The sequence below is a fragment of the Pleurodeles waltl genome, chromosome 6, assembly GCF_031143425.1.
Source record: "Pleurodeles waltl isolate 20211129_DDA chromosome 6, aPleWal1.hap1.20221129, whole genome shotgun sequence".
Classification (NCBI taxonomy): domain Eukaryota; kingdom Metazoa; phylum Chordata; class Amphibia; order Caudata; family Salamandridae; genus Pleurodeles; species Pleurodeles waltl.
Window position 1 is genome coordinate 1,543,258,454 of NC_090445.1, and position 20,853 is coordinate 1,543,279,306.

The window sequence follows — 20,853 nt, forward strand, 5'->3', positions numbered from 1 at the left end:
GTGCCAGAAAACAAGAAAACTGGAGCCCCCATGATCGTCCATAGGGACAAGTTTCCCCTGTATTTATGACACTGATTTTGCCACCAAAGAGGCCAGGGATTGCAAAGACAGTGTATGGGGTCCTCGGGGGAAGCCCGGTGTCACAGCTGTGACTCCTGGTGAACCCTAAATGATGTCCATGTATAGCTTGGTTCCAGTAAAACAGTGTGCACAGGACACACATCTCGGCAAACCAGTTGACATTTCTTCTGCATCCATGAAGGTATTGAAACCAAAACGTTTCATAAATTCTTATTAACAATCAACGAAGCAGAAGCCAGGAAGGCAATTGCAGCACACTGACAACACAGGCACTGGAGCTGCCTCTTTATGATACAGCGTTTTCACTAGGGGGGACCGATACATTTTTAAGTCAGCCGTTGATTTATGTACTGACGTGCATAAATTTGCTCTGATGAAGTTGTGTATTCAGCATTTCTTTCTGTTGTGTACTTCAATGAGGGGTTAAGACAAGATTCATAGCTGCAGCATGCACAGCCAAATCAGAGATGATGTCCAGGGATTAGTTTATTATTTAACCCTTGTAAAGGTGTGGTCTGAGATTACACCAGAAAACTTAAAAAACTCTCTCGAGGTGTATGTAAGATTTGCAGTACCTTAGTAAGGTGCACTAAGGCAACATTCTCCAATAAGGGGAAAAAAAGGGGCATATGTAAGTAGTTAAGTTGTCAACAAAACCATGGTTGTAGGACCAAGCCTGAATCTCAAACAGTATGCTACCTGGTCCTATTCGACTTTCAGACCTGGCAACACCAATGGCCTCTCATGATCCTGAATGGAGCAACGAGGTTACTATTAAGATATTTAGGTCAACCATGACGGAACATGAGGGTGTGATCTTTCTATTTGGTGGCATTTAAGGACAACACTCTGCTGCCAATGAAAAACATAGCAGTGCTTATAGCCAAAACGTACAGGGCAGATAAAGTTTATTAAGGATAAAACAAAAGTAGTCCGTAATTAGACCAGACTATGTAGACTAGGCTGCCCTAACCAGAAGTTCAATACAATACAAGCTATGTAACACATTACTTACAGTCACACATATTGGGTGCTTAACCTGAATAATAGGCAGGCTTCCATTTGAATAAGTTAAGCTTCATGCTCAGAGGCCTCAGTGATACCAGGGCAAAACGTTTAGATATTAGTTGTGTGAAAGTTTTGTGTTGTTCCTTCTTCCGGCACGTAGGGAAAGAGCCAGTTCATGTGGTTGGGATCTATTCATTTGGATGGTCCCAGATACTGGCTGAAGGGCAATACTAGAGTCATAGTAGGTGGCAGTGAGATGTTGCTGGGAACCATTCATTTAGATGGTCCCAGTTACTGGCTAAAGGGTGACGCTAGAGGCATAGTACGTGGCAGTGCTGCTAAATGCTGAGGGATACAAGCTGAAGCTAACTTACCATGGGATGCTCGCTGTAAAGTGTAGTGCAGTTCATCAAGGCCCACATCACTTGTGGCTGCAGACACCCCTGAACACAGGAATTGCTGGAAAGGAACTTAACCTCAGATCAGGGCCATAAACAAGCAACAGCAGTCATTTTGTATGTAAGGCCTCAACGTGCAGGCACTGAGAAGCAGCTTGAGGGAAAAATGTCTCTAAAGCTACTGCTCACAATGTTGGCTAAATGTTGCCTGACATCTTATGTACTGCAACAGACTGAGAAGGGACATGTGGCTCTCAGCTCACAATAATTACACCGAGCCACATCCCGCATGGACGCACCTCCCCTCCCCAAAGCTCCAACTGCTGTTAGAAAAGAGACATGGAGGTGTGTAGAAGCATACCTCCTTAGCCCTCAGCCCCAATTGTTGTCAGAAAACAGACATGGAAGTTTGGAGAGGCACTTTGAGAAAAAGCTCTAGTAACTCAGTGTGCTATTGGGCTGAAGCTGACCTTACAAAAGCGGGCCAGCTACACCAAAACCTGTATGGAATGCCTTATATTCCTGTATCGAAGGAACATGGCTTAGCAGTTTGGGAAGGAATGGCTGATTTGCATATAGGTGGGGCCCATGTGTGTAGTTTTGTAGTGAACAAAAACAACAGACTGGAATAATGCCCACAGTAACGACCAAACAAGGCTTACACAGACGTACATATGGAACTCTTTTAAACGATTTTTAAATAAAACAGCAAAATGACTGCTGTGACTTAATCAGGGAAGATCCAGCATGTTTCGAATATTTCCAATTGTGGCAATATAATTTATTGCATATTGGACCACATAAGGAACTTGGCAATATTAATGAGAAACGAGAAGCAGTGATAAGTACACATTACCCCACGTGACACACCAGAACCAAAAAACATGAAATCATTGAATATGGTACAGGTATATTGTTTTAACAGACATCCATATATGAAATCTTTATCAGAGAGTCCAGGAACAACAAGTTAATATTACATAATATTTTGACAATCAATTGTATGTCTGTAAAAGGACGGTGTTTCGACCCTCGTGAGGATAGAAGGGTCGTTTCAGAACTTGAGATGACCTGGGGAACGGTTTATCAAAGGAAAGCCCAAGGAGACAAGGGGCCAGATGTAGCAAAGGTTTAGCGACTCGCAAACGGCGAAAAACGCCGTTTGCAAGTCGCCAAAGCCACTTTGCAATGTAGAAATGCATTTTGCGAGTTGGAAGCGACTCGCAAAATGCATTTCCGACTCGCAAATAGGAAGGGGTGTTCCCTTCCTATTTGCGACTCGCAATGCGATGTAATTCCATTTGTGACCGCCAAAGCGGTCGCAAATGGACTCGCAGTTACCATCCACCTGAAGTGGATGGTAACCCAGTCGCAAACGGGAAGGGGTCCCCATGGGACCCCTTCCCCTTTGTGTCTGGCATAAAAAATAATTTTTCAGAGGAGGCAGTGGTCCAATGGACCACTACCTGCCCTGAAAAATACCGAAACTAAAGGTTTCGGTTTATTTTTCAAAGTGCAGCTCGTTTTCCTTTAAGGAAAACGGGTTGCACTTTGAAAAAAAAAAAACCTGCTTTATTTAAAAGCAGTCACGGACATGGAAGTCTGCTGACTACAGCAGGCCTCCATCCCTGTGAGTGCCCTGAATCCCTATGGGGTTGCAAATTGCGACCCACCTCATTAATATTAATGAGGTGGGTCTTTGCGACCCCATAGCGACTCGCAGAAGGTGTCTGAGACACCTTTCTGCATTTCCTTTTGCGAGGTGCAAATTGCGAGTCGCTGGGACTCGCAATTTGCACCTCGCAAAAGGAAACCTACTTACATCTGGCCCAAGGTCCCTATTTGTAAATTTAAAAGTGTCACCAATTGTGCGCCCAGAAACAAAAATTATACTCATGGGAAATGCCCATCTAATGTAAAGGTGCACTTCAGATTGGGCAATACTCTGTGATGGGAGCCTGCTTGCAGGGCAAACTAAGCTCCAAAATAGGAGCGTATGAGCAGAGTGGCCCGACTGACCGTCACTGTATTCTGGAAGCTGTACAACTGTGTAAGCCTTGTTCAGATACCCAAGTTCACCTGGACATAAGGGTGGCTCTTATGTTTTGAAGAGTACACAGTAACTATCAGACATGGCTGATATTAATTCAAGCAATACAGCTATATTTTTCTGCTTTTTCTCTCAAAGAAAAAGCAACATCAGCCTTGCAATGCCTGTGAGATAAGAACAAGGCTGTTTAGAGCCTTAATCCTTAGTAAAAGAAGCAGCAACAACTTACCTCAGCCAGCCTTGTGCGCAACTGCCCTGGCTGTTTCTTTGCAAACATTCGTATAACTTCAGGGGTTTTAAAAGCCTGGCTGATTGCTGCTTGAATAGCCTGAAAACAGAAAATCAAAGAGTTAATGTAGCAGATCTGCAGGCACTCTATGACACGTACTCTGAGCTCCTGTCAAGCTATAGATGCATGCAGAGCACTGTAATGATCTCTTCAATACCGTCTGTCATTCTTATGTCAATACTTCAGAAGGAGCTCTTGTGGCTCTTTACTTATTTCCTACAAGCTAAGTGTGTAATTATATACTTATTTACCAGTTCCAGGCTCTATTACATTTGGGTTAAGCAGCTCTGAAGATAATTTTTAAGGCAGTGTTTTGATTTTTTTTTTTTTTGGGGGGGGTGATTTTTTTTTTTAAACTTACCATCTGTTGGGTACTAATATTTGTGGCTCCTTGTCTATCAGCTCTTGGTATTATAAGAGCATTCTGCACCTTTGACACACTGTCAGTTTATCCTCTCCATTTCTGGATGCTCTCGGTTTCTTTCCGACTAAGCTTGGAGTGTGCTGAGCCCCCAGTGCCTACAAATCATCTCATAGAATTTCAGGATGTTGCAAGCTTTTTCTCCACCATCTGTAAACGCAAGGAGTACTTAATTTAGAAGCCTCAGATTTACTAAATCCTCAACCAGGTATCACTTGATTCATTCTCTATGATTTCACCTTGTTCTCAGCTCATTACAATCTCTGCATGAACTTAGTTCCCCAACCATCTTCTTCTTTCACCCTTAGCTCACTGCAAACAGAAGCACTACATTTGTTTTGGATTGGTGCAACTGAGTACAATCTTGAACTGCTCTCTTGATTTTATCCAAATGAAGGAAATGGTTATGTGAATTGGCAACTTGACTTCACCTCTAGGATTGACTGGACCACCCCCCCTGGTCCTCGCGCCTCCCGCGCCCACTTCTCGGCCGAAGAGCTCCGCGCCCTCAACCCCGGGCCCTCCACTGAATGCTTCCGGGCATCCCCGAAGCTCACTAAAGGACCTTTCTCCTGTCACATTCAGAAGGCTCCTCAAGACCTGGCTCTTCGACCGCTAAACAGCCTCTCCCCCCCCCCCCCCACCTCAGCGCCTCGAAACCCTAACGGGTACATAGCGCGCTTTATAAATACTATGATTGATTAATTGATTGATTGATTGATTGATGTGGTTATAAATTAAATCAAAAGCTGCTGCTGTGCAGTCTGCGGTTCTAGTACTATTTTGTGCTCTTTTCTCTAGAGGCCCAATGCTTATTTGTGTCACATCAGCTCCATGTCAACCATGGTGGTGGTTTTCCACTCTTTCTGCATTGTGTTGCTACAGAGGTCGAACGTGACAGGAAGATGTGCACTCTAATAGGGCATCCTGCACATCTTAAGGGAAAACCACATTCCTATGCCACCACCCATGTCACCAACCATCTCAAGCTGTGAGCTGCTCTTTATTCATGTGGTACGATGGTTGCAACTGTAGCATCTACCCAGTCAACCACAGAACAAAAAGTCCCCAATTCATTTTCTCCATGTTATGAAACATATTTAGACCTCAAAACTAACCAATGCATCCCAGCTCACAAAAGGGACCACTAAGCCCTGTATATTCAGTGAGGTTAAATATTTGTAACTGTATTTTTCACAGTTCACACCATACACTGTTGGGGGTTGCTTTCACCTTAAGAGTTCAGATCCATGTTTAAAAGCACTAGACAATGCTCACCAGCTGCATCCCACTCAGGTCATCCACCAGCGTCATGTTTCCAGACATTATCTTCTTCAATGAGTCGTTGAACTCGCTTAGCTGCTCCAGGGTCTCTTTTTTTGTTTCCTCATATTCCTCAGCTTCCAGGTCATCTCTGAAAGAGAGGAGAAACAAAACAACATTTCACTACCAAGATCATGGGTCTGAAGACAGGAAGTTCAGAAGCTGATCTGAAAAGTCATGCAGTGCTTCTCTTGCTGTTCCAGCCCTTTCTTTTGCATAACTGTTTATTTAACACAAAACCAGATTGTTGGAAAAGGCATAATATTAAGAATGTTGACTGGTTAAATAGCTCAAGTAATTGGTGCTATATTAATATTAGAAATGACATAAAAACAACATGAAATGCACCATATTGCTTACGGTATAGATACTGTTGTCAACTAACCTTAGAAACAAAAGTAAATATTTTAAGGTAGCCTGTACGTATTTTAATACTTTTGTTTGACTCAATGTAGATATTTACCTGCTCTTTGCTAAGATAAGTAAGTAAAAACCGGTAATGTGCATCTTCTACCAATGCATTGGCCTCTTGCACGGGGGTTATCTGGGCTATGCAGTTTGCAGGATACCCTCTCATGTGGCTGTTAATGTCACTACCCTGATCTGCGTGTCCGTTTCTTCATTTCTCAGTATCAATGTCCTCCTGCCGAAATGTTCAAGTGTCTTTTCCCACTGTCTCGGTATGTGTCTCCTTGTCCTAGTGTCTCCTGTAACTGCTAGTGTTTGTTTCCATCTTTCCTTGTCTTGGTTTTCATGCATTTCTTTCCCGTCGTCCAGGTCTTGTCTCTGTGCCCCAATTCCAGTCACACTTTGAATCCATTTACTTATCCTAATTCCATGCCTGTGCTTCCAAATCCAGTGTTTGTGTCTGTTGCTCATGGATCCAGTATCCATCTCCTTGTCCCCATGTCCCCGTATCCCTTTCTCAGTGTCCATGCATTTTTGTTACAATGTCCTTGTCTACCTTTCTTTGTGACAGTGTCTCTCATTTTTAGTGCCCTAGTCTGTTTTTCTTGCCACTATGTCTAAATCTCTCGGTTGCAAAGTATTTCCATTTCCAAATGTTCCAGTGTTTGTCCCATTTTTGCTACCAGCGTCTGTATCTCTATGCTTCAGAGTTAATGAGCCTCCCTAGTGTGTGCTTAAATACTAGCCGTTTAGCTTTGCACTGAAGAGTGTCCCCAGTTATCCCTGTTTGTGGATGTCTCGGTTCATCTCTTTGAAAGGAAAAACAATATTTACGGATTTCTAATCAGGTTTCTTTTTTCATTTTGTCACAATTAATATTATGAAATACAGGAATTATGCTTTGCTTGCATCCCAATTATTCCTGACACAGATAGATTGTTCTGATTTTGTTTTAAAAAATAATAACGAATTAACCTTTTCAAATTTCAGATATTATATGACAATTAAACCTAAGGTGAGACCAGCAGAATTAAGAAACATTGCTATGTTTGTCTGAAGAAGCAAAAAGCAACATTCATAATCTGAGAAAAATTTCAGCCTGTTTACTTGTACTGGAATGTCACGAGAAACTCGAGAGGCATTTTGTTGTGTTTACATTTGAACGCGTTCCACTGCGGCTCGCGCGCCGTATAACGCGTCAAATGAAAAGGAAACGGGAGAGCGGTTGTAGAAGAGGCTTGCCCCGTAGGCTCCGGGCAATAAAGTTTTTTTCACTTAAATTGTTGTGACGTCATCACTACAATTTGGCGACAAGCGCCTGGAGCCAAGGACTACGCGTGCTGTGCGAACTGGTCTGGTGCTGCGGAACACTCCTCCTGTGCCGATACTTACTGGCATGTGTATAGCAGCTGGGAGGATCAATCGATTCGGACAGGTGTGCTGTTTAGTAACAGTATTCACACGGCAATTTGGGCTCTGGACAACAGTAATTTGACGCGTCGTGCGTGCGTCAAGTTGCCATGACAACGTGAATGTCGGTTGGTTGTGTATGCCAGTGGCCATTTTGATGGATTCAGTAGCTTCATGTTGTTGCAGGGCAACGATGATTAATTGCCCGTGAGCTCAGACTCGTGGAAGATACTGAAGCTTCATGTTTTTGCTGGGCTGAAGATACTAAAGATCGTACTGCCTTTATTGTACTGCAATACGCGCTAGTTTTCAACAATTCTTTTTTTATTTCGAAACAACATTTCTGGCTACTGGACGAAATCGAATTCCTTGGAATTAACCAATGTGTTTAGCGGCCATCTTTATTCTTTAGGATATTCCAAATGGAAAACATAGTTAACTAGTTGCATTGTTTTTTTTCTGTTTTTTTCCATGTCTTTGTGTTAAATATAAGTTAGGAGTAGTTATTTTAGAATGGCAACACAGAATTTCAGCATTTCACCACCACATGCATTTTGGCCAACAGGTTCTGAACCATCGATTAAATGGTTAGATTGGAAGAAGTACTTTATAAATTACATTGATGCGGTAGGTGATTCATGTAACATGTCAGCAGAACAAAAAAAACGTATCTGGCTACATTCTTTAGGTCCTTATGGGTTAAGAGTGTATAACCAAATGTTACAGGCTCCGGATGCAGGAGACCAGAATGTTTTTAAGGCGGCATTGAAAGATCTTGACACTTATTTTGCACCTAAGGTTTGCATAGGTATTACTAGGTATACATTTTTTCAACGTAAGCAAAATGAGAACGAATGTGTGGATGATTACGTTGCTGAACTTAAAAAATTTGCAATTGATTGCAAGTTTGGTGCATTACAAACTGAGTTCATTATGGATCAAGTGGTTATGCATATTCATAATCAAGGCATTCAAGAACGTTTATGGGTGAATGGGGATTCATCACTTGAGGAGGTTATGAACATTGTGCGTAAAGCTGAGATGTCTGGTAGATGTGCCAAGGAGTTACTGTCAAAAGTTAAAGAGTCTGAGGTAGTTTGTAAAATAAACTCCAAACCTGCAAGTAAGTCTTACAATACCCTCCAGCCTGCCAGTAAGTCTTTCAATGCCCAATCTAAATCGTTTTCTAAAGAAAAAAATAGGTGCTACAAGTGTGGTAGTAAGGATCACTTGGCGTATAGCAAGACTTGTCCAGCTATCCAAAGAAAGTGTGGAAATTGTGGTCTGATTGATCATTTTGCGAAGGTTTGCAGGAATAAAGATAGTAACATGAAGTGTGTGTTGGAAAATTCAGAACGGGAAGATGAAGAGGATGGGGGGAGTCATGTGTTTAGAAGTGATAGTGTTGTATGCTCTACAACAAATTTGATTTTGACTGTTAATGGGGAGCCAGGGAAAAACAAGCCAGAGTGTCAAATAAGTATTGGAGGAGTTATCATCATGAACATTTTTGCTGATTTTGGTTCACCATATACCATTGTGAATGAAGAGGTGTGGAGAAATAAATTTGTAGGGAAGATTGGTATGGGGTTATGTGAACCCGACATACAACCGCAAGGTTATAGTGGTGATAAAATCGATATGTTAGGTTATAGATGGTTGACAGATCCACTCGAGCTAAGTTGTACATAAGTAAGAAAGGACCACCAGTTCTTGGCTGGATTGATCAGGGCAAATTGCATATTGTCCTGGATCCAACCAGTGAAGAACAGGTGAAGGTGGTGGATGAAGAGTTGGACTTCGCAAAGGATCTGTTACGTAAATTTCCTTCTGTTTTTGACACAAGCTTGGGAAATTTAAAGGGTTTTGAATATCGGATAATTTGGAAGGCCAATGCAGTTCCGAAGGTACACAAGGTTAGAAATGTTGCTATTTTGATTAGAGACGAAGTTTCAAAGGAGCTGGAGAGATTGGTGGCATTAGGAGTAATTCAACCCATTGAAGCGTCAGAATGGATTTCTCCATTGCTGGTTGGCAGACGCAGCAATGGGAAAATTTGTCTATGTGTGGACCTACGTCATTTGAATGATAATATCGTTATTGATCGTTTTCCTTTACCTAGGACTAATGAAATGGTTCTCTCCTTAAAGGATGCAAAAATATTCTCCACCATAGATTTATCTGCTGCGTATCATCACATTTCCCTGACTACTGACTCCAAAAAGTACACAGCGTTTATTACACCTTTGGGTGTTTCCAATTTAACAGGATGCCTTTTGAATTAGCATCTGCTGCTGCGGTGTTCCAAAGACTTATGTCACAGTTATGTGGGAATATTTCTGGTGTAAAATGTTTCCAGGATGACATTCTTATCTATGGGAAGAACAATGTCGAACATGATTCAAGACTGAAAAAGGTGATGAACATATTGGAGAAAAGCGGTTTAATTGTAGAACTGTCAAAATGCAAATATGCAAGGAACAGTGTCACGTATTTGGGTCATGACATTGGAGCCCAAGGTGTCAGACCTAAAGAGTCTCTGGTGAATGCTATAAAAGATGCTGCGCTTCCAAGTTCTAAAGATGATGTCAGATCTTTTTCAGGATTGGTGGAATACTGTACAAAATTTATTCCACTATTTGCTGACAAAAGTTTCCATCTGAGACAGCTATTGAAAAACAAAGTTAAGTTTGAATGGTCTAAGGAATGCCAGGAAGAATTCAATAGCATCACTTCAGAAATTAATAAAGTTCAAAGCTTGCACTATTTTGATCCTAACCTGGATAACTGTATCACAACTGATGCCAGTGGTAAAGGGTTAGGTGGGGTATTAAGCTAGAAGGATAAGGATGGGAAGGAATTTATAATTTCCTTTGCTTCTAGAGCTTAATCGCCAACTGAGGAAAGGTATCCCACAATTGAGAGGGAAGCATTGGCATACGCATGGGCTCTGGATCACTTTAGAGTTTTTGTGTGGGGAAAACCAGTAACGATTTTATGTGATCACAAGCCTTTGGTGAAATTATTGACAACGGAGGGAACTGTTAACGCTTCTGCGAGGATTGCAATAAGAATGCAGGATTATGTATATAAACTGATATATTTACCTGGCAAGGACAATCTTGTAGCGGACTTCCTATCTAGAATGCCTACTAAACTGGAAGAGTGTATGGATGAGAGTTGGAATAATTTTCAAGTAGCCTTTGTACATGCAGATGGTAGTCATGCTGTGTGCAGGGAAGAATGGATATCGGAATATGATAAAGATACAGTACTGATTGATGTTAAGACATTTTTGCAAGGAAATTGGCCTGATAAAGGCAAGTTGGGGGAGGAGGTTAAACCTTTTTGGGAAGTGAGATCGCAGTTGTCTGTGGAGAATGGTACGATAATGAGAGGTGAGCTAATTATTCCTCCCAAGAACTTGAGGGAAGTAATTGTGGATCTATGTCATGAAGGACATTTTGGAATTGTAAAAACAAAGGGAGTGGTAAGAAGGTTATTTTGGTGGCCTAATGTGGATATGGAGGTCGAAAGGTTTGTAAGGAATCGTTCCAAGTGTTTGAATGCTGACAAGACGTTGCAAACATTCAGACCGCCAATGAATTAACATTTCGTGCCCAAACAACCATGGAAATATGTGGCAATTGACTTTGCAGGACCGTTTGGTGATGAACAAAAATATGTAATAGTGTTGATGGATCTGTTTTCAAGGTGGCCTGTTGTAGAAATTGTGGAGAGAGTAGACACGAAATGCGTTTTGGAATTTCTAGATAAGGTTTTTGTGTCTGAAGGTTTACCTAAAATGGTACTAAGTGACAATGGTGTTCAATTCTTGTCCAAGTCATCGAAAGGTTACTTCAAAAGAATTGGTGTTCAACATAAAACTACTTCCCTTTATAATCCTAGTTGCAATGGCATGGTGGAAAGGTTCAACAGGGTGATTAAGGGAGTTATTCAGTCAGCTGGTGTTAGTGGTAAGTACAGTTACACAAGGCTGTGTGGGCATACAGAGCAATGAAGAATGAGGTAACAGAATTGTCTCCTTTTGTGATAATGAGAGGGCGGGAGCCTAGGACCAAGTACAGTTTAAACTGGTTGCACCACCGTAACGTGGTGCAACGGTCTTTAGAATCAGTTCAGAATAAGATGAGGGAAAACATGATATTATGAAAAAACATTATGATGACATTGTGGTTGGTGATTGGGTTCGGTCAAGAAACCGAGTACGGTTATAAAAGGACATAGTCAATTTCATGAACCAGAGGAAGTTGTAGAGGTTTTGAACAATGCAGTCAGGTTGAGCACTGGAAAAGTATGGAATCTTAAACGGGTGGCCAAGGTGTGTAAGGAAGTTTGGAAACATAAACCCTCTACGTCTGATTTTGGATGGTTGGAAGGGGAAGATGGTGATACAGTAGGTAGTGAAGGACTTTTTATGGAGAGTGGCGGAAGTGAGAACGAGGAGATTGGTGGAAATGACAATAATGCTGAAGTGAACAAGGAGGGTGAAAGTGATTTAAGTGAGGTTCTGAATGAAGGGAGAATGAGGAAACCACCTGGTTGGCTTAAGGATTTAGTGTGTGGGGAGGTGGTTTTCTTGAGTTAAGTATTATTGTACATAATATATGTAAAGTACAGCTATTAGTACTACTGTAAAATGTCAATGTTTTGTTGTTTCCTGAGTTAATTATTATGGTTTTAGCCGTATGTACATACTAGGTTTTTAAGTACAACTGTTAGTACTACTGTTCAATTCAATGTATTGTTATTTTATTTTATTTATATTTTCTTTTTATTATCTGTGTATTTGAAAGGAAGGGGATGTGTAGTGTTTACATTTGAACGCGTTCCACTGCGGCTCACGCGCCGTGGAACACGTCGGATGAAAAGGAAACGGGAGAGCAGTTGTAGAAGAGGCTTGTCCCGTAGGCTCCGGGCAATAAAGTGTTTTTCACTTAAATTGTTGTGACGTCTTCACTACAATTTTGCAAACTTAATACGAACATTACTGCAATATTTATGTTATTGATTTCCCTAATTGAGAGCAGTTATGTGTCACAAGAAAGAAGACAAAAACATCCAGCAGTATCACTATTAACTCTTAAGGATCAAGTTTTAAGGTGATAAAATATGTTTTTTTGCACAAAAACTGGAAATAAATTTTGATATTGCACTATACATTATACTTGATAAACAATAAATCTTAAAAATCAGAATGGCAGTAAAATGTGTATAATTCACTTGTATGGCGTTCTATTGCGACCTTAGCCTAGTTCACATACAAATCCAAATTTATGCTAGAAGCTGTGGCCAACTATCATGTTAGCAAGCAGTGTTTCTAAATCAAATTCTTCTAGTTTATCATTTGCACTTCAGCTAAAAGAAACATCTAACTTTCCAAACAAAAGCTTACCCATTTTAATATTTTGTCTCCAACTCTTCCATGTCTCTCTTTTCTTTACCTTTATTTTTTTAATCACTCCTCGCTCTTTTAAAACAACGTTGCTCTGCCCTCTTTTCATACATAATCCACACTTCTCCATCACCCACTTAGTCTTACTCTAGTACACCATGTCACTCTCCTCCTTTGACCTTTGCCTCATTCACCTATCTCTTACTCCACAGTTTCTCCCTACTTTCCTCATTCTCTACTGTTTTTCTCTTTATTTACTTTTCTTCCTTCTGCCTGCTCAGCCAGAACCTTCTCCATCATGTTTCATTTGCTGGCAGCTCTGACCTCTACGCATGCCGCTTCTGCCTAGTTTTCATCTCTTAAAAGTAAATGTGCTTTCGGTGCCACTTGATGGTATTCAGAGCCCTGTCAGTAGAAGAGACCAGTGGACATTAGAGGAGAGCTCTTTGACAGCAACCTTCACCTCTTGTCCATGTGTCTTACAGGAGAAACACTCTCTCTAAAGGGAACTAGATAGAGCAGGCATTCCCTTCGTTCATAGCTGTCAAGTGAGGTTAATATAGGTTAGAACCTCGTTACTAAAATGTTTCCTAAAAAAAACTAACACTTCCTTGCAAAACGGTTATGCAGTCAACCCAATGCGTTATAATGGAAAGTCTGTGTTAGGTCAACATTTCGTTATTTGGGAACTGTGACAGCTTTAATAGGTCTAGATTCCTTAATCCCTATAGCTAGATATAATGTGTCTATGGGTGCACATGTGAACAACTACTGACTTAAATGTATAGACCCAATCATTTGCCTTTTCTGACACTTTGCAGGTATTGCACCCCACGGCTACAGACTTTACATGCCATTCCCGCCCCCCTATAAATCCTCATCTAGATAGGACCTCCTTTTCCTTCCTTCTACAGAGCTAAAAATCCTAGTGGAGGCTTAAATCGTTCTCTGTGCCCTGACTGATCACTCCACAATACAGATTAAATTTAGAAAGCCTGAGGGAAGACAGGGTGGACTATGGAGACTCAGCACCTGGTGGCTTCGTGATATAAATTTTTTAGGAACACCTTAGAAAATAGATATGGCTCTGTCACAGCTCTGTCAGCCCTCTGGGAAGTATTTAAGATTGTCCTGACTGGACAGACCATCTATTTTCAGAAATTGGTGGAGAGACTGCCAGACTCACCTGACGACCAGGCACAGCACGGTCTCGAACTACTACAACTCAAACTTAGGCAGAAACTATTAGACTTGGTGACTCTCCACATGCAGCAATGCAATGTTGAATATACAAACTTGGAAACAAAGCGTGAAAGCTCTTATATTGGCTGGTCATTAGACATTGGGAGTTCAGATTCTTAATTAATCAAGTTATCCCCATTAAGTAACTCCTAACAGATCCCAGGAGTCTGCTAGATACTTTATGTACCCAGCCAAGATGCCATTGTTAGCCGAGATCACTGTATCTAGAATCTCTGACCTGGATCATCACAAAATAGACGGATCTCTGAGAGCAGATATCTCTGAAGCACACACTCCTAGACTTGATTGAAAATCCCAGGCTTAAATGGATTCCTACTCGAAGTTTTCAAAAAATATGCATCACACTCAATACCCTCACTACTCATTAAGTATGAACAGGCCTGCGAGCTCAGAGCCATACCATGCCATATGATCTAAGAGTTGCAATAATATCTGTTATATTTAAGACGGGAAGATACCCGGATGTTTGTTCCTCATATCATTTTATATCCTTATCCAACCTAAAAGCCAAGATACTACCTAAGGTCCTAGGCAATAGGCTGGTGGTCGTAGTTCGCAGCCTGATAAACTATGACCAGAATAGCTTTATGCCCAAACTGGCAACTGCGTCAGGTGCCTAAATAATGTCCTGGCCTGGTCAGTGGGCTCCAGTGAAAGAAGGGCCTTGGTGCCTATCATGCTTTGAGAAGGCCTTTGATTCAGTGCAGTGTCATTTCATTTTTTGTCTCAAGCACATTAATTTTTTATCTCCTGTTTTCGCAGATATGTTAAGGCCCTATAGCCCGACTCACAGGACATATAGTTTGGGGTCAAGGACAACAAGTTTTCATGTTTATTTTGTCCTTTGGACAAGTAGGCTTGACTCCCTGCAGAACAAACCGTTTGCCGCCAGTTTACAGTACCATATTATAATTCAAAGAAGGGCATAGTCTGCAGTTCAAGTAATATGCGTGTTCATATGTTAATGCTGTTCGAACGTGTATTTATGCTTCAGTAATGCAAATCCTTTATTATTAGGGTGAGCGCTTTAAGGAGATGTTATGAGCTCGGACTGCACTGCTGACAGTGGTCGCAGTATAAAGATGTGTACGCACGTTTGCAAAGTTTAACAATATGAGGCTACGTATAATGCTCCAAGAATGCTCTTGGTTTAGAAGCAAATATTTGCAGCAGCTTGAAAATAAGATTGAGGAGTCTTTGCTTTCAAATTAAATGTTCACAAAAAATGCCACTATGAATAAAACGTTCTGCTTTAAGCTAATGTGACATTTAAGGTACCATTCTTTGAAGCATCATTCACTAAAACGTGATGATGCATGCTAGTACTTCCAAAAACTATTCATGATTGAAAATCAGTGCAACCAGTTTCTACAAGATTATGGTATACATGAAAATAAACAATCATTGGTAAAAACCAATAGGTCTGACATAGGTGGTCAGCCTTTTGGTTTTGTCAATGTGTGTCTATGGTTTTTGTAAAACTTTATTGTTGTGGGAGCTGCCAGGCCACAACAATTATAAGAAACATTGGCAAAAAAGCAATAGTATTGCTTGGTCTCAAAAAGCACACATTGCGACAGTAATCTCTGTCCCTTAACAAAACTACATTGTGTGCCGATATGCTTCTTGTGAAAGAGCAGAATGCTGTTACTCACAGTGAAGTCACACTATTGACAGAAAGACAGAGACAGAATTTTAATAAAAACAAAAAGGCACCAATGATATATGCCCTTGCATTAGTGGAGACTTACAGCTTTAATGTATTCACATCATTTATAGAAGTAGGCCAGGAAATCATACTCCTGGAAAATATTTGTGAACTGCATTTTAGCACAAGCAAATATGCAGCTGCTGATTTGCTCATGCGAGAATCTGTTGAGCGTTTACAATTTCACTTTCCCTCCAACCACTTTTTTCCCCAACAGTAGAAGAATGTATTTCTGCCTTTGTCAAGAGTAAATTCCCAACCTTTAGATAGAGTAGATTATTTAAGTTACTCGACCTGCAGGTCTAGTAACATTTTTATGATTTTTTTAGGCCTGTATAACCCTATCGAGACAGATTACTATGTCAGTCCTGGAAGGGGAGGGTATCTTTAAACTGTATCGCATGTTAGTAGTTAACACACCAGACCCCCCTGAAGATGCTGTGAGACAGATGGGAGTAGGGTATCGGCCACTTAGGTGAAGCAGAAAGGGGGGAAGCGAAGATGGCCTCTTTGGTACTGGCAGTGTCCTTGCAGTTGGGGCTTATCCAGCTGAAGTACCTCCTCCATGTATATTTTAGCCAGGGCCACTGGAATTAGGCGATTTTTCTGCTGTGGCATTTTACACATGATTATGGATTCACTGCATTTGCCACATAATCCTTTGACTGCTGCACAATCTGCTAATTTTAGCAAAAACATTGGTTCTAGCTCAAATGGATCAAGAGTTCCTAAAAACGTGGCAACACGTGTTGCTCTGCAGTGTAAGGCCCTTTGCAATGATTGCCTAGTCAACTTTCGGTTGCTTATTGGTGCAATTTGGCTGTTAAGCTTGTACTAATTGGGTGAAACCGATGCCCAGACTGTGTTAACAAGTGTAAAAAAGACAAAATAATGAGGTAATACTATCACAGAATGTGCTGCGTTATGCCACATAATTTGGTACACTCTGCCGCATAATTTGGTCCTGCCCTGCTGCAAAATTTCTGTCGCCCTGACTGAAGCCCAAATACCTCTTATCATGCGGTATGGGGATAGTCTATCATACAGCAATGGGCTTTTTAATTACTAAACGAGACATTGCACATTACTGCCGATCCAACAAAGCTGCCTTTATACAGTAATAGACTTATGTCATGGATTAGTGTGACAATGCGGAAGAGTACGTATGTAAATCAAAGGGATGTTCCCAAAAATATAAGAAAGTATGGGGTGTATGATGGCCTTATTTGCAAGTCATAGGGGCTTAACGGCTGAACAGACAATGCGTATATGTGATTAACTACCAAATGAAAGTTTGTTCAGTAATAAGCTGCTTGATAACACGGTATGGTGTTCTCAACTACTTAAAAGCAATAAAAAGTTTAAAAAAATAAAATAAAGTGTGTATTAGCCCACACTAAGAAATACCTAGGTTAAAACCAAATAATTGTCTTTTTCAAAAGGCAAATTCTTGTAGTTCTTTCAGTCAGTGGGCTAATACTTATTGTGTGATCACCCTTTCCCCTTAACACCCTCCTCTACTCCCCTCAGTGAACAACAACATACCTATCAGGTGGATTGATTGAGTGTGGAAGTGGGCTGGTGTCTGTCCTAAAGACTCTTCTTTTAATGCCCTCGGATGATGAAGGACTGAGATGGTTCTACCAGGGTTCAAAGTTGTGACCTATGGATTACACACATATAAAAGTAGTCTGAGCTTGGCTGACTAAGTTATTTTACTGTTTTTGTGTTGAAGTAAGGAGGAAATGAAAATGTTAAAGTTTAGATGGCATATTAGTTTTAGCAGTAGACAACACAGATAAAAGATGAACGGTTCCAGTATATGTTTTTAAACACTTTATTGAGCATTTTCAATAATACAATACAGAGAAGAGCACAGCATGAGACATTTCATGTTTCACAAAGAGGGGATTGTAAAAAAACAAAGGAAATCACAAACATCCATTGTGGTTGGGAAATTTTCTGGGGCAAATCCTCCTCCTAATCAAATCCAGAGAACAAGGTTTGTGATGTCCGATTTACAATTTTCTTTTAAAACTACTTTCAAAGTTAGAGAGGGTGCCCTGTGTTCACCAGATATGTTTACACAAACATCAAAGCCCATGAAACAGCCTTAAAAGAAAACAAGCACTTAATTTTCTTTTACGTATGCTTAAAGGAGCTTTATAGTATACATGCCATATAATACAAAATGCAGAAATTGGGCTTTTGGGCTTAATTTAACAAGGTAGTTCAGCAGTGTGAGCTGACAAATTCCAAAGTACCCAGTAGGACCTAGGAGAGGGCAAAGAAAAAACTGAACAGTGGGAGGATGGTCTATGCCTTTTACTCTATATAGAAATTAATGTCATCTAAATATAAAGGCTACTGCTACAGGATAACAAGACATATGACTGCCTGTTCCACAACCCTAAAGGATTACTACATATACTTGCCCGAATTAAATGTGTGCATTCTCTCAACGTACTGCTTTTAATGAATCCTCAGACACACTGATTAAGTAGCTAAAGATTATATTTTTACTAAACATAATTTTTTCCGTAAAGTCATAATTATCTTTGTTATGGCTGAAGCACACTTAGGGGGTTATTATGAACACGGCGGGAAACCCCGCCGTGTTCATGCAGGCGGTCTTATCACAGACTGCCAGCCCCCTTGAGACCCCGCCGGCCGAAAAATATACGTTCTGCTGGGCTGGCGGGCGGAAACAGTGTTTCTGCCTGCCGGCCCAGCAGAATGCAGGGCCGGGACATTGCCGACAGCTCCACATGGAGCCATCGTCAATGCCGCTGTGCGGCGGGTGCAGCAGCACCCGTCACGCAGGTCACTGTCCGTAAATTGGGCAGTGACCTGCGTGACGGGGCACTGCACGGGGGCTTCTGCACTGCCCATGCCAAGTGCATGGGCAGTGCAGGGGCCCCCAGGGTGGCCCCGGAGCACCCCTCAGGGAAAGGCTGGAGGAATAAGAGTTCTTTATCCAGAGGGCAGCGCTGCTTGCAGCGCTGCCCTGTCGGATAAAGTAATCCGCCATCGTCAGGCTGCCTGTTGGTGGTAGCGGAGGGCCACCTGTGGCGGCCCTCCTCTGATCAGAATATGGTGGTCCAGACCGCCATGCCGGTGGCAGTATTTTCCACCACCGCCGGCATGGCGGTCTGAACCGCCATGTTCGTAATGAGGGCCTTAGTCCTTGTTATACCTCCATCACATTTAGTGGGGAATGGGCTGCAGATGTAGACAGGATCAAAACACATCCAGCTTCAGGAAAATCATGTCTTCAGGAGTTTTAATAAAGCCCAAGTGTAGTATTCCCAAGTGAACCAAGGACCTGCTTGCCTGTCACCAGCCATGTACATCCAATTCATACAACATGTGCTCTGAGGGGAGGCTATGTGGGTGTTGCAGAGGAGGCGAAGCAGACATACTGGAATCACTGTGAAGATTATTATGTCTTAGTGTTGTATCCTGGTCACCCCTTCAAAATAGGATAGAAGCCAAATGTTACAGCTCAAATATACAGGAAGAGTGAAATATCATGTGCCCAATCGGGCTTCAATCAAAAAAAGAATTACGTGAATAATGTGTACCTAAGAAGTGCCTATGTGGCTGCCTGCACATCTCCTGAAGCAGCATGTCTTTGAAAGGCCAGCACTATGTCTTAGTGTTGTATCCTGGTCTCCCCTTCAAACTAGGATAGAAGCCAAATGTTACAGCTCAAATATACAGGGAGAGGGAAATATCATGTGCTCAATCGGGCTTCAATCAAAAAAAGAATTAAGTGAATAATGTGTACCTAAGAAGTGCCTATGTGGCTGCCTGCACGTCTCCTGAAGCAGCATGTCTTTGAAAGGCCAGCACTACTACCTTTGCTCCTATGAAGTGAGCCTCTGAGCCTCTAATTTCACAGCATTCATAGATATGAAAGTCCATTCACCTAGAAGTTGTGGTATTCACCAGTGTATTGCTTGTAGTATGTTGTTAATAGTTAATGAATAAACTGTCGGGTTCATATCATTCTTGCCTTTCTGGGGAGGCGCAGAGCTGAGCTGCTGCTTTATGTGGCACCGTTTAGTTTAACCTGCTGTTTCTCAGAAGCACTCTTTCCATGCTGTAATGCCTGAAAATAAAGCACTAACTGAAATACTGGGCTAAATTAATTAACTTGCGTCCAGAAGATAAATAAAATAGGCACTTAAGTCTGCACTGTGCCAGAAAAACACATCATGATATGTCCCCTTAAAAGTAGGTTCTTCATTCAACATAAAATGTCAAAGCTCTAGAAACATTCAGATTATGATAGCTTCACACACATCAGAGTTCGGTGGAAGAGAGAAAGAATATTTTTCAATTTCATATTAAATTCCTAAAGCCCTTTAGAATGAAAGAAAGGACCCTTTAAAAGACCACATTGTTTTTAAGAAAAACTTAATACAGCATTTAGGTGGATAGAGTCTGAAGCTTCCTAATCCTTCTGGCAGAAGTGATCGAGGTGAACAGTAGGGTAATTTGTCATCTTACAAATTCAGTGTCACACAATGTTTTAAACTCAAGGGCCTGCATTTCAATGTGGCGATAGAAGTTTGGTGTTAATAATTTAGACAGTTCTGTCACCCACTATACTGTGATCACACTACTGTGAAACACTACTTTCATTCATGCATAATAAGAGGCCACTGTTGAGACAGTTGCCATGAGATATATGTGCAGTATAATGATTCTGAAAGAAATAGGTGTACCCAGAACAAACAGGTCGGGACAGTTTAGGAGACGCTGGCGGAGGGAATCTCTAGGAAAAAGATGTCTATTGACGCCTGGTTTTGGTGAGCACAACGGCCTGTGTGCCACTGCACAAGAGCTGGTCTCAACATGGAGCATGCACAGATACACTGAAGGCCACTGAAGAGGCACACCTATGGAATAAGAATATGTACTGATTTCCTATGCCTGCATTAACAACTTCCCCTGATGAATTAGTGTTCTGTGTGGCTTCCTAGAGATTTAGGCCGCCATTATGAGTCTGGCGGTCTTCGGACCGCCAGACTCGTAATGTCGGTCCCACTGCCGACAGGCCGATGGTGTGG

At 41.5% G+C, this 20,853-nt stretch overlaps 1 protein-coding gene across 2 annotated transcripts in view; it reads right to left on the minus strand.

The window, feature by feature from the left end:
• Nucleotides 1–20,853, minus strand: part of LZIC (leucine zipper and CTNNBIP1 domain containing) — a 146,374-nt gene that overhangs the window by 46,011 nt on the left and 79,510 nt on the right. For both annotated transcript variants that reach the window (XM_069241172.1, XM_069241173.1), the window contains 2 exons: nucleotides 5,526–5,661; nucleotides 3,767–3,865 (listed from right to left, as the gene is read on the minus strand). In XM_069241172.1, coding sequence (XP_069097273.1) covers nucleotides 3,767–3,865; nucleotides 5,526–5,661 — 235 coding nt within the window. The remainder of the gene's footprint in view (nucleotides 1–3,766; nucleotides 3,866–5,525; nucleotides 5,662–20,853) is intronic.